Source organism: Petromyzon marinus, chromosome 61 (assembly GCF_048934315.1).
Source record: "Petromyzon marinus isolate PM22_M1 ecotype Great Lakes invasive population chromosome 61, UKy_Petmar_22M1.pri1.0, whole genome shotgun sequence".
NCBI classification, from domain to species: Eukaryota; Metazoa; Chordata; class Hyperoartia; order Petromyzontiformes; family Petromyzontidae; genus Petromyzon; species Petromyzon marinus.
This window is the reverse complement of record NC_133727.1, coordinates 3,986,309-4,000,482: the sequence shown is the minus strand read 5'-3', so window position 1 is coordinate 4,000,482 and position 14,174 is coordinate 3,986,309. Positions and strand designations below refer to the sequence as shown.

At 51.9% G+C, this 14,174-nt stretch overlaps 1 protein-coding gene across 1 annotated transcript; it reads left to right on the top strand.

The window, feature by feature from the left end:
* The first annotated feature begins 346 nt into the window (after positions 1-346).
* On the top strand, positions 347-13,885 carry NTAQ1 (N-terminal glutamine amidase 1). Its single transcript, XM_032977046.2, has 6 exons — positions 347-986; positions 5,134-5,230; positions 7,576-7,629; positions 9,307-9,485; positions 10,686-10,810; positions 13,618-13,885. Exons 1-6 carry the CDS (start codon positions 871-873, stop codon positions 13,758-13,760), a joined length of 714 nt encoding a protein of 237 aa, XP_032832937.2. The 5' UTR covers positions 347-870; the 3' UTR covers positions 13,761-13,885.
* The last annotated feature ends 289 nt before the right edge of the window (positions 13,886-14,174 follow it).

The following is a 14,174-nucleotide window of genomic DNA, read 5'->3' as shown; positions in this document are numbered from 1 at the left end:
TATTAACCGGTTCTGTTCGGGTTTTCCTCTCCGACTTAAAAAGGGGGGGGGGGCAAGCCGGTCAACTGGAACCCGGTAGAAGTCGCGAACCAGTAACCGTTACCCCCCCCCTCACTCTGAATCGATTATCGATACGAACCCGCCTTTGCGATACACATGTTTACACAATCGTTATAAACATTAAAAAACAACAAATTGCGAAGATTAAAGCACCGCGGGTGGCTCCTCTCTCTCTCTGTCTCCTCTTCAAGCGAAAGTCGACCTCTGTGTGGGTGGCGACTTAAGTTGGTTGTTAGATCGACTTTCTCGCTTTCAAAAATAAATAAAAATTAATCTCGAATCGACTCGCTGACGAAGGTCGGAGGAGTCGATTCTCGCGCGGAAGAGTGCAGGAAAGGGTGGAGAGAGAGTGGAGAGAGTGCAGGAGAGAGGGGAGAGTGCAGGAGAGAGTGCAGGAGATAGAGGAAAGTGCAGGAGAGGGGGGAGAGAGTGCAGGAGAGAGTGGAGAGTGCAGGAGAGAGGAGAGAGTGCAGGAGGGAGTGGAGGAGAGGGTGGAGAGAGTGCAGGAGAGAGGGGAGAGTGCAGGAGAGTGTGCAGGAGAGAGGAGAGTGCAGGAGAGGGGGGAGAGTGGAGGAGAGAGTGCAGGAGAGAGTGGAGAGTGCAGGAGAGGGGGGAGAGAGGAGAGTGTGCAGGAGAGAGTGCAGCAGGAGGAGGAGATTGAGCAGGAGGAGGAGAGGGTGCAGCAGCATCAGCAGCAGGAGATTGAGCAGGAGGAGGAGAGTGCAGCAGGAGGAGAGAGTGCAGGAGAGGGTGCAGCAGGAGGAGAGAGTGCAGCAGCATCATCATCAGCAGGAGTAGTAGTAGAGAGTGATGTGTGACGAGAGAGTGATGGGTGACGAGGCGGTGATGTGTGACGAGGCGGCGATGGGTGTCGCCGCGTGCCCCGTGCCGCCCCGGGACCAGTGCGGCTACTGGGGCTGCTACTGGTGAGTGAGGGGGGTGGGGAGGCAGCTACAACGTAGGCCCAACGTTGACACAACGTTAGGCCGACGTTGGCCTAACGTTGACACTACGTAGACACAACGTCGGGCCTACGTTGACACAACATCTAGCCTACGTAGACACAACGTTAGGCCGACGTTGACACAACGTTGAGGCCTACGTAGACACAACGTTGACCGAACGTTGACACAACGTTGGGCCTACGTAGACACAACGTCGGGCCTACGTAAACACAACGTTGACCGAACGTTGACACAACGTTGGGCCTACGTTGACACAACGTTGACCGAACGTTGACACAACGTTGGGCCTACGTTGACACAACGTTCACCGAACGTTGACACAACGTTGGGCCTACGTAGACACAACGTTGGGCCTACGTAGACACAACGTTGTGCCTATGTTGACACGTTGGGGCCGACGTTGGTCTAACGTTGGCTAACGTTGCGACTAAACAGACGCTAACCCGATCGACGTCTCTGACGAGGTGGGCGATATCCACGTTTCACCCCAAGCGGAAGCGAGTGGTGGTGATGGTGGTGTGGTGATGATGATGGTGGTGTGATGATGATGATGGTGTGGTGGTGGTGGTGATGATGATGGTGGTGTGGTGATGATGATGGTGTGGTGGTGGTGATGTTGGTAGTGATGATGATGATGATGGTGTGGTGGTGATGATGATGATGGTGGTGATGATGATGGTGTGGTGGTGGTGATGGTGGTGGTGATGATGGTGTGGTGGTGATGATGATGATGGTGATGATGATGGTGGTGTGGTGATGATGATGATGGTGGTGATGATGATGATGGTGGTGATTATGGCGATGATGATGGTGGTGGTGATGATGATGGTGCTGATTATGGCGGTGATGATGGTGGTGATGATGGTGATGATGATGATGGTGGTGATGATGGTGGTGGTGATTATGATGGTGGTGGTGGTGATGAGAGTGGTGGTGATGATGGTGGTAATGGCGGTGATGGTGGTGGTGATGATGATGGTAGTGATGGTGATGGTGGTGATGATGAAGGTGGTGATGATGATGGTGGTGGTGATGGTGGTGGTGATGATGAAGGTGGTGATGATGATGGTGGTGGTGATGATGGTGATGATGATGGTGGTGATGGTGGTGGTGATGGTAGTGATGGTGGTGGTGATGGTAGTGATGGTGGTGATGATGATGGTGGTGGTGGTTATGGCGGTGATCGGTGCTACTCGCTAACAGCACTTGCCCCGTGGTGATAATGGTGGTGGTAGCGTGCACTTAGCCTGGCACAAGCGGCGTGGTTGACGTCACCGCCACTTCGTTTGTTGGTGATGGTGAAGGCACTGGCCAAATCGAGGCAAGTTGGCACAGTAGCGGGGCACAGGTGGTGCATCTGCCAGTCGTCATCTCAGTCGACCCATGGCACCTGCTGGGTCTGTCCCCGTAACCTGCACCTAGCCTGGCACAGTAGGGGGCACAGGTGGTGCATCTGTCAGTAGCCATCTCAGTCAGCCGACCCGTGGCACCTGCTGGGTCTGTATCGTGCCCTCAACACCTCATGTGGCCTCAAAGTGCACCTAGCCTGGCACAAGCGCTGCAGTGATATTGGCGCCACGGTGGCGAGATGTTAACTACCTCGCCTGGTACACAGGAGGTCGTGGGTTCGATCCGGACCCTGACACCTGCTGCTGTATATTTGGAGTTTGCGTGTCTCTCTCTCCGTGGTGAGATGTTGACTACCTCGCCTGGTCTACAGGAGGTCGTGGGTTCGATCCGGACCCTGACACCTGCTGCTGTATATTTGGAGTTTGAGTGTCTCTCTCTCCACGTGGTGAGATGTTAACTACCTCACCTGGTCTACAGGAGGCCGTGGGTTAGATCATGACCCTGACACCTGCTGCTGTATATTTGTAGTTTGCGTGTCTCTCTCCCTGTGGTCGCGTGGATGTTTCTCCGGGTCCTCCGTTTTTTTCCCTCCACATTTATAATCAACGTCACGCATTCAGAGTGTTTGACCGCTGTTAAACATTTCCACGTAATAATGATGATGATGTTAAGCCGCTTCGTTGAGCTATCATTTGTGATGGCCAGGTCGCTTCTGAAAAAAGCGATGTTAGTAGCTCGGTGGGGCCTTACCTGGTCAAATTAAAAGTTTTTTTAAAAAATGTTTTATTAATTTTGGCCAGCAGAGGGCAGTGCAGGATAAGCCAAAGCCAACGATTAAGCAGACATTGTGTCTTTGCTGGGCAAATACCATTCTAAATAAAGTTATGTTAAAAAAAATACTTTCTTAAAAACACGCTTTAATTAAATGTACCGTACTAGTAATGGAAGAACTCCACGACTCCAGGAAGTGGCCCCGAAGCTTGCCACAACTTAAGGGGGCCGTGGGCAATTACAGCCAACGTCAGTTGAGCGTGGACAATTAGACCCAAGGCGAAACATAACATATAAAAATGAATGTGAACATTTTTTTTTTATGATAGAATATAGTATTGTCATCAGTGTGACATAAGTATACCAAGTTTGCAGTCGATACCACGTTGGGAAGTGGGTTTACATTGAATTACAAGATTTGAGGATGCAACTACAACAACAGACAAAGTGAGTTAAATAAAAGTGTGTAAAATACATTATTTTAAATGCTAGCCAAAACACTAAAGAAATAACAACCTCATTCAAGGTGTAAGAAACAAAACAATTATTACCTATATTCTTGGTTCTTTCGGTAAAGTCACGTAGAAGGGAAACAATAAAATAATAAAAAATATAAAACAATAAAATTCTCACGACGTTTCGACTGCAACACAAGCAATCATCATCAGGTTTTCACACATCATGTTTTCACACCTGATGATGATTGCTTGTGTTGCAGTCGAAACGTCGTGAGAATTTTATTGTTTTATATTTTTATTTTATTGTTTCCCTTCTACGTGACTTTACCGAAAGAACCAAGAATATGAATCCCTGCAGCCACGAAAGCTTTAAATCAAAATATATTACCTATAAATGTGTCTCTCTCTCTCTTCCAGTGGTGGCGTGGATTTTTCTCCGGGTCCTCCGGTTTTTCCCTCCACATGTAGATTCAACATCACCCGTTAAAAGCGTTTCACTGCTGCTGCTGCTGCTGCTATACATGTCCACACGATGGTGATGAGCCACTCCGCTGAGCTATCGTTTGCGCCCAGGTCGCCTCTGAAAAAGAGCGGGCCTTAGCTGGTAAAATATCAAATTAGTTATATTCACTCTTGATTTGAAGCTTTCGTGACTGCAGGAATCCATACTCTTTGGTTCTTTCGGTAAAGTCACGTGGTAGGTATAAAATAAAAGAAATCACGACGTTTCGGGCGCAACACAAGCGTCCTTCATCAGGTGGGGAAAGCCGTGGTCTGCTGCTGAGGCAGACTGTCTTAAAAGGTTTGAAATGGGTGTAGCCCAAGGGTCATAAAGAAGTGGCCGGGGCTAGTGATGTTAATACTGTGTAGGAACCTCCTGGTTACACCAGCAGCCCACGGGATTATTGTGTCCGTCCGTCCATCATGCATCCAAAAGTGGGTGGGGGGGTGGGAGGGGTGGGGCTAGGTGGGGAGGGGCTGGTCACCCCGTGGTGCCCTTATAAAACTCAACGTTTCACCTACTCACGCCGGCTTGTGCCCGCCCTCACAGTCGGGCATATTGTGCTGAACACACCACGTGGTGGTGCCGCTGTTGTTGACCCTGGCCATTGACCGAGCAACCCAACGTTCCTACCGGCTCCCTCCGCAGGAGAATGTGTTGTGAGTAATTAGCATGTAACTGTAAGATAGGAGGAGAGCGGCCTTTTCGACGGGGGCACGGAAGTGGCTCTGTTATATTTCTATATAGTTTTTGCAAGTGATTTGTCCTCCTATCGTGTTTTCACATCGTTCGTTGTTGTAGCGTTCCGACCCCGGTGCCCCCCCCCCCCCCCCCCCCGCTGGAACATCTGTGAAAAAAAATATCTCTACAGCTCATTGGATACCCCCAGGATAAATAAGTATTCTGATTCTGACAAATCCCTCAAGGTGTAACGTCTGTGAAAAAAGAGCTTCAAATACACGCCCATCGGATTCCTCGAGTATTCACAAACGCCGTGTTCCTTCCGTTCAATCCCATCCCGTCACAGCGAGGAAAACGTCTGGAAGTTGATCGAGCACGCCCGTGGGCGGAGGCGGACGCTGCGGGGGCTCTATGCCGTCTTCATATCCAACGACGCGAGGACGGTGAGCCGGCCTCTCGCGACCGCCCAGCCCCAAGGCACGCGGCGCAGTCTTGTCAAGCGGCGTCCATCCCACCCGTCTGTAGAGGCGTTAACCACGCGCTGTTGGGTAACGCCGCTGCATTGCCACCGGGGCAGTGGAGCGTTACCCCTGGGTACAACGGTCGGGGTCAGTCGAGGTGAAACGGGTCGTGGCCACGGTTTGGTAGGAACCAATCAGACGGCTCCACGTGGGCAATGTGTGATTGGTTCTACCTGGCCACGAAGGGGTATAAGACGGGTGACCCAACAGAGCTGGGGAAGTTCTCTCCCTACACGAATGACGGAAGACTGGGCTGAAGCCTAGCTAGGACCCTGGACCAGCCTTCCAGCACTTTTGAGGGCTAAGGCTCGGCATACCCAGTGGTCAGGACCCACCGGGCCAGCGGTGGGTCAGATAGCCATCTCCTAGGTCCTAGCCGGAGGACTCTAGGCTAGGATAATGGTAGACGTGTAAGTCCCGCCAAGCTAGGAGGCTGTACCTCCCTAGGTATCAAGGAGGTTAGCGGTAGACGTGCAAGTCCCGCCAAGCTAGGAGGTTAGCAAGCTAGGAGGCTGTACCTCCCTAGGGTATCGGGTAAGGGGACCGTATACCCCTCTGTGTGTGTTACGGACTCTATAAGGAAATAAGTACAATAAACAGAGTGTGCCTCCTAAGAAGTTTACTCGTCTTTACAACACTACACATCACATCCGTCGGTCGCGCGTAGCCAGCCAAGGACCGTTGTCCGTGCCAAGCTCGTGACCTCTTGTGACCTCTGGTAACCTCTTGCGACCCCTTGCGAGAGCGTTTCGAATCAGTGGCCCTTAGCTGCCATGGTTAGGCTGCACGGGGGGAGGAGGGGTGGGTGGGGGGGGAGATATCTACGAGGCCTTTTTATGTGCCGGTATCCAAATTAGTTAAAGAAAACGGCAAGTCGGAGTCTACTGTGGATTTCTATTTTGCATGGGGTATGGAGACCGAACGGATTTATTTGTTTGAACGTATTTTTCTCTGCGACGATTTTTATTTGTTTTCTCTCCTCGTTATTTACGTGCCCGTTTTTTTTTTTTCGTATTTTAATTCGCGAAGTAAGTGTGAAGGATTTTTTTGTCGTCGTCTGTGTACGGAGTGGGATGCAATCACTGGTGGAGCCGGTGGGGGGGATGGGGGGGGGGGGGGCACGTGCCCTCCCCAATGATCCGATCGAAATCCCGAATTTCGATCGGATCATTGGGGTTTATTCGTAATACATCGGCATTTTGCGACCCCCACTGCCACTGCGTAGCAGATTATTACGTGGCCAGGGACTCTTATGAGATGATAGGACAATAGTCCGAGTCCATAATTGGCAATAAAGAACGGCAAAGCGGTTTTAAGTGACTCACAGAATTGTGCGCAGTTGCGTATACAGAGTCCACGACTTTGCTGAAGGCATCAACACCTTCAGCGAGCGCGATGCCGATCACACCACGCGGTTCGAATTCGACCCTCGATCGATGGCTGGGCCATCGCCGTACACGCGTCGGATAAAAAGCAAGGGACAAGTCCTTACTTACTAACTACTCCTTACTTACTAACAACTTCTTACTAACTACTCCTTACTTACTAACAACTCCTTACGTACTAACAACTCAAATTTTGATTTAAAGCTTTCGTGACTGCAGGGATTCATATTCTTGGTTCTTTCGGTAAAGTCACCACCACGTAGAAGGGAAACAATAAAATAATAAAAATATTTTGCTTATTTTATTGTTTCCCTTCTAAAAATATTTTTATTATTTTATTGTTTCCCTTCTACGTGACTTTACCGAAAGAACCAAGAATACTAACAACTCCTTACTTACTAACAACTCCTCACTAACAACTCCTCTATCTTTTGATTTAAAGCTTTCGTGACTGCAGTAATTCATATTCTTAGCTCTTTCGGTAAAGTCACGTTGAAGGGAAACAATAAAATAATAAAATATATATAAAACAATAAAAAAATTCTCACGACGTTTCGACCACAACACAAACGGTCGTCATCTTTTCACACCTGATGACGACCGTTTGTGTTGTGGTCGAAACGTCGTGAGAATTTTTTTTATTGTTTTATATATATTTTATATTATTTTATTGTTTCCCTTCAACGTGACTTTACCGAAAGAGCTAAGAATATAACTCCTCTATCATTTTTCATTGCTGGAGGGGTTTCCCGCCCGACCCCCGCCCTTACCAGAAAATCCTGGCTCCGCCATTGGACGTTAAGCACACACATCATGTCTGCAGCCACGTCAGTTCGACTCGTTGTGCAACCCGCGTTGTGAATGGTTGCGGCTGTGTTGCAGGTGCCCTTGTGGAAACAGAAGTGCAAGCAAGGCACGGATGAACCGGTGCTCTGGGTATTTGAACAATTGTGCCCGTGGCTTCACATATCGCACAAACGCTTGCACGCTGTGCTCCGGTTGTCGCCGTAAATATGCGCGCGATGATGATGATGATGATGACGATGATCGGGCCACTTTCGGCGAGCTGTCGTCCGTGATGGCCAGGTCGCTGCTGAAAGAAGAGCTGCATAAATTTTGATTTAAAGCTTTCGTGACTGCAGGGATTCATATTCTTGGTTCTTTCGGTGAAGTCACCACGTAGAAGGGAAACATTAAAATAAAAAAATATATAAAACAATAAAATGATCACGACGTTTCGACTGCAACACAAGCAATCATCATCAGGTGTGAAAATCACAGCAAGACATTTTTTTAAAAGTGGCGGTTATGTTTAACGTTAGCACCACGGAGAGCGATTTGACAGTTTGTTCAGATGGACGAGTCCATCTATGTTCGGAAAAGAGGAGGGGGAAGACGAAAAATAATGGATGCAGTCTGAAAGCCACCTTAAGCGCGATCAATCAATTAAGACCCGAAATGGTTTATCAAATCCTTCCAATGATTGCTAAGCCGGAATCCATCTTCTCGGTTGAAATTGTCCCTGTGCTTGTACATGTGGATAGCCTCATGAACGAATCTCTCATGGTAGCCACATGGCTTGCAAAGAACCTCTTGTCTTGGAGAAGTCAATGTCACGTGAACCTACTGCATTATAAGAGCTGCATAGGCCAGCAGTGCCTTACCTTGTGAAATAAGAATAAAGTTTAAATTAGTTTAAGTTCAGCATCAACGGTTCAGGTGATAAGCCACTTCGTTGCGCTGGTATCATCTGTGACGGCCAGATCGCTTCTGAAGAAAGAGCTTAGTGGGGCCTTACCTGGTCAAATAAAAATAGTTTCATAGTTTAGTTTTGAACTCGCAGCCTTCCAATTGCTGACCAGTCTCCATAACAATTCGTAACTTTCATCGTTTTAATTGGTAACTTTCCCGCCGCCGCTGCACTGTATTCGCTCGCTCTCGTAGAGACAGAGAGAGAGAGAGGAGGAACCACAGACAAGCGGGGAGGGCGGCGGCAGCGGCAGCAGCCGGGGCGTCCTTTATACGCCGAGATGTTTCCGGACGATTGACGATTGTTTTGTATGTCCGTTGAACTTCTCTCCCACCGTACGTAGCCAACCGGCCCAATCGGGAGCAAAGATATTCCCGTGCGGGTCCTTGCTGATAAATGTCTGCACTGTTTATTTGCGCGATTTAACCCAAATGAAAACCAAGAGCTTCATTATTAGTAATGTTGGTCACGAAAGCCTACGCGCGTTAAACTGATAAGCGTCTGGCATTTCACCAGAGGCAACAAACTACACGCAACAAAAAGCAGTTCTAAAGAAATGAGTTTCCACTGTCGATTATTTTAAAGTGCACAGCTCCCAGCGGCTTCCTCACATATAGGCTCAGTGGGCCTTGCCTGGTAAAATAAAATGTAAAAATAGTTGAGAGTTTAATTCATAGATGCCACTCGGGAGACAAAGGCGGCCGGGCGTGGTGCTGGCCGCCCGCCCGCCCGCCCCTTCGTGTGCCGTGCCGGCCTTCACAGGTGCTGCTCGCTAACAGCACTTGCCCCGAAACCCCCGTCACAGGCTATACGGGGGAACTTTGTGTTTGTACGCCCGGCTCTTCACCGCGCCTCCGACCTAGGACTACCACGTGCTGTTACTGCTGCAGCACGCCGAAGATGGCAGCAGCAGCAACAGCAGCAGCAGCAGCAGCAGCTTCGTGTACGACCTGGACTCCACGCTGCCGTTCCCATGCACCCTCGACTCCTATGCCGCACAGGCCCTGCGCCCGGACCGCGACCTCAAGCGTCGCTACCGCAGGTCGGCCCGTGGCACCTTTTCATTTTTCATTCTCGGGCCGGACGTCAAAGTGAACGTGCCCAAGAGCGTGCCCGTCCCCAACGCTGCCGAGCGCGGGGGAGCAGCGGGCAGCGCCACGCAGCGCCACGCAGCGCCACGCAGCGCCACGCAGCGCCACGCAGCGCCACGCAGCGCCACACAGCGCCACGCAGCGCCACGCAGCGCCACGGACCCGCCGGAGACGGCAGTTTGCGTTCTCGCTCACGGGGCAGCACCGGTGACGATTAGTCTTGAGCCGGTCCCAGGGGGGGCCTCCCCCTAGGATCGGCTCGGGCCTCAAACGAGTTGCCTGGTGCGATGTGCAGTGAACGTCGCCACTGGGGGAGACAAAGGCGGCCGGGCGCGGTGCTGAGCCACCCACCCCCCTCGTGTGCCGTGCCGGCCTATCGCAGGTGCCGCTCGCTAACAGCAGCACTTGCCCCAGCAGGCTATACGGGGGGGGGGGGGGATCTTTGCCTTTGTTTACCTGCTAATTTTTGTTACGGCAAAGATTGAACAAAACCAAAGGAACGGCTCTTCTTCTTCTTTCTTGCCTATAAAAGGATCTTTTTCTAATCTGTGACCGCCGCATGCCCAAGCGCCTTCCGTTTGGCCGGAGAGAGGGTTAGGCGAAACGGGCACAATGCGCGGCTGGTAGAAGAGATGGAGCTGAAGCGGTTACGGGAGAATGCGGAGCCGAGGAGATGTACAGCAGCAGCGAAATACTCTAAACTTGTGACGTTGATTCTAAATGTTGAGGGGAAAAACGGGAGGACCCCTGGGAAAAAAAATCCACTGCGACCGGAGAGAGAGAGAGAGAGAGAAAGACGCGCAAACTCCAAATATACAGCAGCAGCAGGCGTCAGGGTCGGGATGGAACCCACGACCTCCTGTATACCAGACGAGGTGGTTAACATCTCACCACGGGAGAGAGAGAGAGACACGCAAACTCCAAATATACAGCAGCAGCAGGCGTCAGGGTCGGGATGGAATCCACGACCTCCTGTAGACCAGGCGAGGTAGTTAACATCACGGGAGAGAGAGAGAGACACGCAAACTCCAAATATACAGCAACAGGTGTCAGGGTCGGGATCGAACCCACGACCTCCTGTGTACCAGGCGAGGCAGTCAACATCTCCCCCTGCCCACCTCCCCGCCCCCCTTCCCCCTTGCGGCCTGTAGGAGGCTGCGAGTGGTGCCTGCCGACACGTTCATGAGGACGTTCGCGTCGGACCGCTCGCACATGCAGGACGAGCTGGGCCAGTGGAGGGCGCCACCCCCACCACACCCGTGCATCCGCACCGAAGGTGGGGGGGGAAGTGGTGGGGGGGCGGTGGTGGGGTGGAGGGAGGTGGTAGTGGGGGGGGGGGGAGTAGTGGGGGGAGGGAGCAATGCACCTTTAAATCATCTAAATCATCATCATTAAATCATCATCAGATGTGTAGGCCTTGACTTCAACATAGTCATTTCTGTGACCAGTCACTAGCTAATCACTCAGTTATTTCAATGCTAAATTCTCCTGTTTGATTTGTACTAAGTGCCTCGGTGAATGTGTATGCTCTGACTTTAACGTAGCTATTTCTGTGACCAGTTACAAGCTAACCACTCAGCTATTTCAATGCTAAATTCTATGCTAATTCCTTTGTCAAGGGGTGCCTCTGCGGATGTGTATGCTTTAACTTTTAACATAACTATTTCTGTGACAAGTCACAAGCTAATCACTCAGCTATTTCAATGCTAAATTATATGCTAATTCCTTTGTCAAGGCGCTTTGTTCCTCTCACACAGCTTAAAGGCCGTGATCTGAACGTGGCTCTTTCACTCCAGCTCTGTCCTACCAGACAGTCTCGTCCCTTCACCTGATGAAGGCCGCTTGTGTTGTGGCCGAAACGTCGTGAGAATGTTATTGTGTTATTTTATCAATTTATTATTTTATTCTCATTCTACGTGACTTTACCGAAAGAACCAAAGAAGATTGACAAACCCATTTATTTTTTGTTGTCCTTGAGTCTGTTGCCCTTCCGATTAGCGCGTTCGGCCACGTTCGGCGCGAAAGAAGTTCAGCGTCCGTGACCTGGACATTAATCGGCTGAAAACGTTACGAACAAATCACGATACAAACACGAGCAGCAGCAGCAGCAGCAGGACACCCTGCCAAATGCGGCTCCTACATCTCTCCCGCGTCGCGCCCCTGGATGAATAGGAGTAAATTGTTAATAGTCCATCTCACACATGTGTAGTGACTGACTCAGAGGCACTAGGGGGGAAGAGGCACTCTTGTTTGTGAAACGGCCTTAACAGGTAACACTTGGTAGCTACAGTTACCAGTCAGGACAGCCGGTGAAGACCCCGGCAGCAGCGCGACGGGGATCCCGCTCCACACGACAGCCCCGACGTTCCCGCCCGGGGACCCCTCTTATACTGTCAGCCTGGCCACGCCCCCCGGCCACGCCCCCGGCCACGCCCCCTTCTGGAACGCACTCGCGGGTTATCGACGTGCCCCTTCCGTGACCTTTACCCTACATCCCTCTCTGGTCTATCACGTGACTGCTGTCAGAGCTGCTGCGAGCTGCAGAGCCCCCTTCCCTGCCAGAAGCTAGCGCTATGCTGCCACGTGACCGATTCTGTGTCGCTACACACGCATACAAAGTGTGCGTGGCAGCAGTGCCGGTGGCCGCCAATAGGGCAGCCGTAGTGCAGGGTTTAGCGCGCTGCGCTATGCATGTGTGTGAGTAGAGCGGGTGTGTGTAGCGTGTGTGTGTGTGTAGCGTGTGTGAGTAGCGTGTGTGTGTAGCGTGCGTGTGAGTAGCGTGCGTGTGAGTAGCGTGTGTGTGAGTAGCGTGTGTGTGAGTAGCGTGTGTGAGTAGAGTGTGTGTGAGTAGTGTGTGTGTGTAGCGTGTGTGAGTAGCATGTGAGTAGCGTGCGTGTGTGTAGCGTGCGTGTGAGTAGAGTGTGTGTGAGTAGCGTGTGTGAGTAGCGTGTGTGTGAGTAGCGTATGTGTGTAGCGTGCGTGTGAGTAGCGTGCGTGTGAGTAGCGTGCGTGTGAGTAGCGTGTGTGTGAGTAGCGTGCGTGTGTGTAGCGTGTGTGTGTAGCGTGCGTGTGTGTAGCGTGTGTGTGAGTAGGGTGTGTGTAGCGTGTGTGTGTTTGGCGTGTGTGTAGCGTGTGTGTGTTTGGCGTGTGTGTGAGTAGCGCGTGTGTAGCGTGTGTGTGTGTAGCGTGTGTGTGAGTAGCGTGCGTGTGTGTGTAGCGTGTGTGTGTGTAGCGTGTGTGTGTAGCGTGTGTGTGAGTAGCGTGCGTGTGAGTAGCGTGTGTGTAGCGTGTGTGTGTGTAGCGTGTGTGTGAGTAGCGTGTGTGTAGCGTGTGTGTGTTTGGCGTGTGTGTAGCGTGTGTGTGAGTAGCGTGTGTGTAGCGTGTGTGTGTGTAGCGTGTGTGTAGCGTGTGTTTGAGTAGCGTGCGTGTGAGTAGCGTGTGTGTAGCGTGTGCCGGGCCTGTCACAGGCGCCGTGGTGATGTCACCGTCACTCAGTGTCGAATGGCGGGTACTGGTATGGTTACGTAGAATTTGAAAAAAAAATTCAAATTTTCTTGCTGTGGTTTTCACACCTGATGATGATTGCTTGTGTCGCAGTCGAAACGTCGTGATAATTTTATTGTTTTATATTTTTGTTATTTTATTGTTTCCCTTCCACGTGGTGACTTTACCAAAGGAACCAAGAATATGAATCCCTGCAGTCACGAAAGCTTTAAATCAAAAAAATAAAAACTGGTATGGTTGTCCGTGGGTGCGTCTGTACGCTATTTGGGCGCGGTGGTGCAGCGGTTAGCGCTACGCTGCGCTACGAACCCGGCGACCCACGTTCGATTCCCGCTCACGGCCAATGCCAGTGACGGATTATCTGAACCGGTCCTGGCGTGTAAAAAAAAACATCGCCACCGGGGAGACAAAGGCGGCCGGGCGTGGCGCTGGCCACCCACCTCGTGCGCCGCTCCGGCCTACGAAGGGTCTGTTCAGGCTACACGGGGGATATTTGTCTCCGTTATCCGCCAACGCGCCCCCCTTCCTTGACGAATCGCCGCGGTCTTCATCCCCGCACCGTGTGGTTTTCCCCCGCAGGCTGCGTCATGAACTTGGACGACTTCGTGAGCATGGACCCAGCCGTCGGCTGCGGGGAAGTCCTCGCGCTCGAGGACTTCGTGGAGAGGTTTCGGAAGCCAGCGCCGTCACCACCGCCACGGCCGAGTTCGGAGCCCCGTTGACGAAGCTCCGAACTCGGCCGCGGCGCCGAATCCGCCGGTCGCTCCCCACCCCCCCCCCCCCCCTTCCGCTAGCGACCTCCTGTACACCGGGCGAGGTAGTTAACATCTCGCCTGCCGCACGTACCCGGCGGAGACGCCCCGAGTTCGGTTCCCCGCTCGCGGCCACCAACGACCCACGGCGGATAATTTTAAGCGGTCCCCGGGGCCTCCCCCCTTGGGTCGACTCGGCCTCGAATGAGTGTGGTGGACATCGCCACTGGGGAGACAAAGGTGGCGCGGGCCGTGGTGCTGGCCACCCACCCCCTCGTGGCCACGGTGGCGGCCCTCATAGGCGCTGCTACTCGCCGCTTAACAGCACTCGGCCCAGCAGTCTGTTGAAGGCTATACGGGGGGGGGGGTGGGGGATCGTTGCCT

What these genes read in the sequence shown, in the direction of transcription:
- NTAQ1 (XM_032977046.2), top strand. Translation starts at nt 871, where the DNA reads ATGTGTGACGAGAGAGTGATGGGTGACGAGGCGGTGATGTGTGACGAG. An exon ending in GGCTACTGGGGCTGCTACTG is followed by an intron (nt 987 to 5,133) that starts GTGAGTGAGGGG and finishes ATCCCGTCACAG; the next exon opens with CGAGGAAAACGTCTGGAAGT. An exon ending in CTCAAGCGTCGCTACCGCAG is followed by an intron (nt 9,486 to 10,685) that starts GTCGGCCCGTGG and finishes TGCGGCCTGTAG; the next exon opens with GAGGCTGCGAGTGGTGCCTG.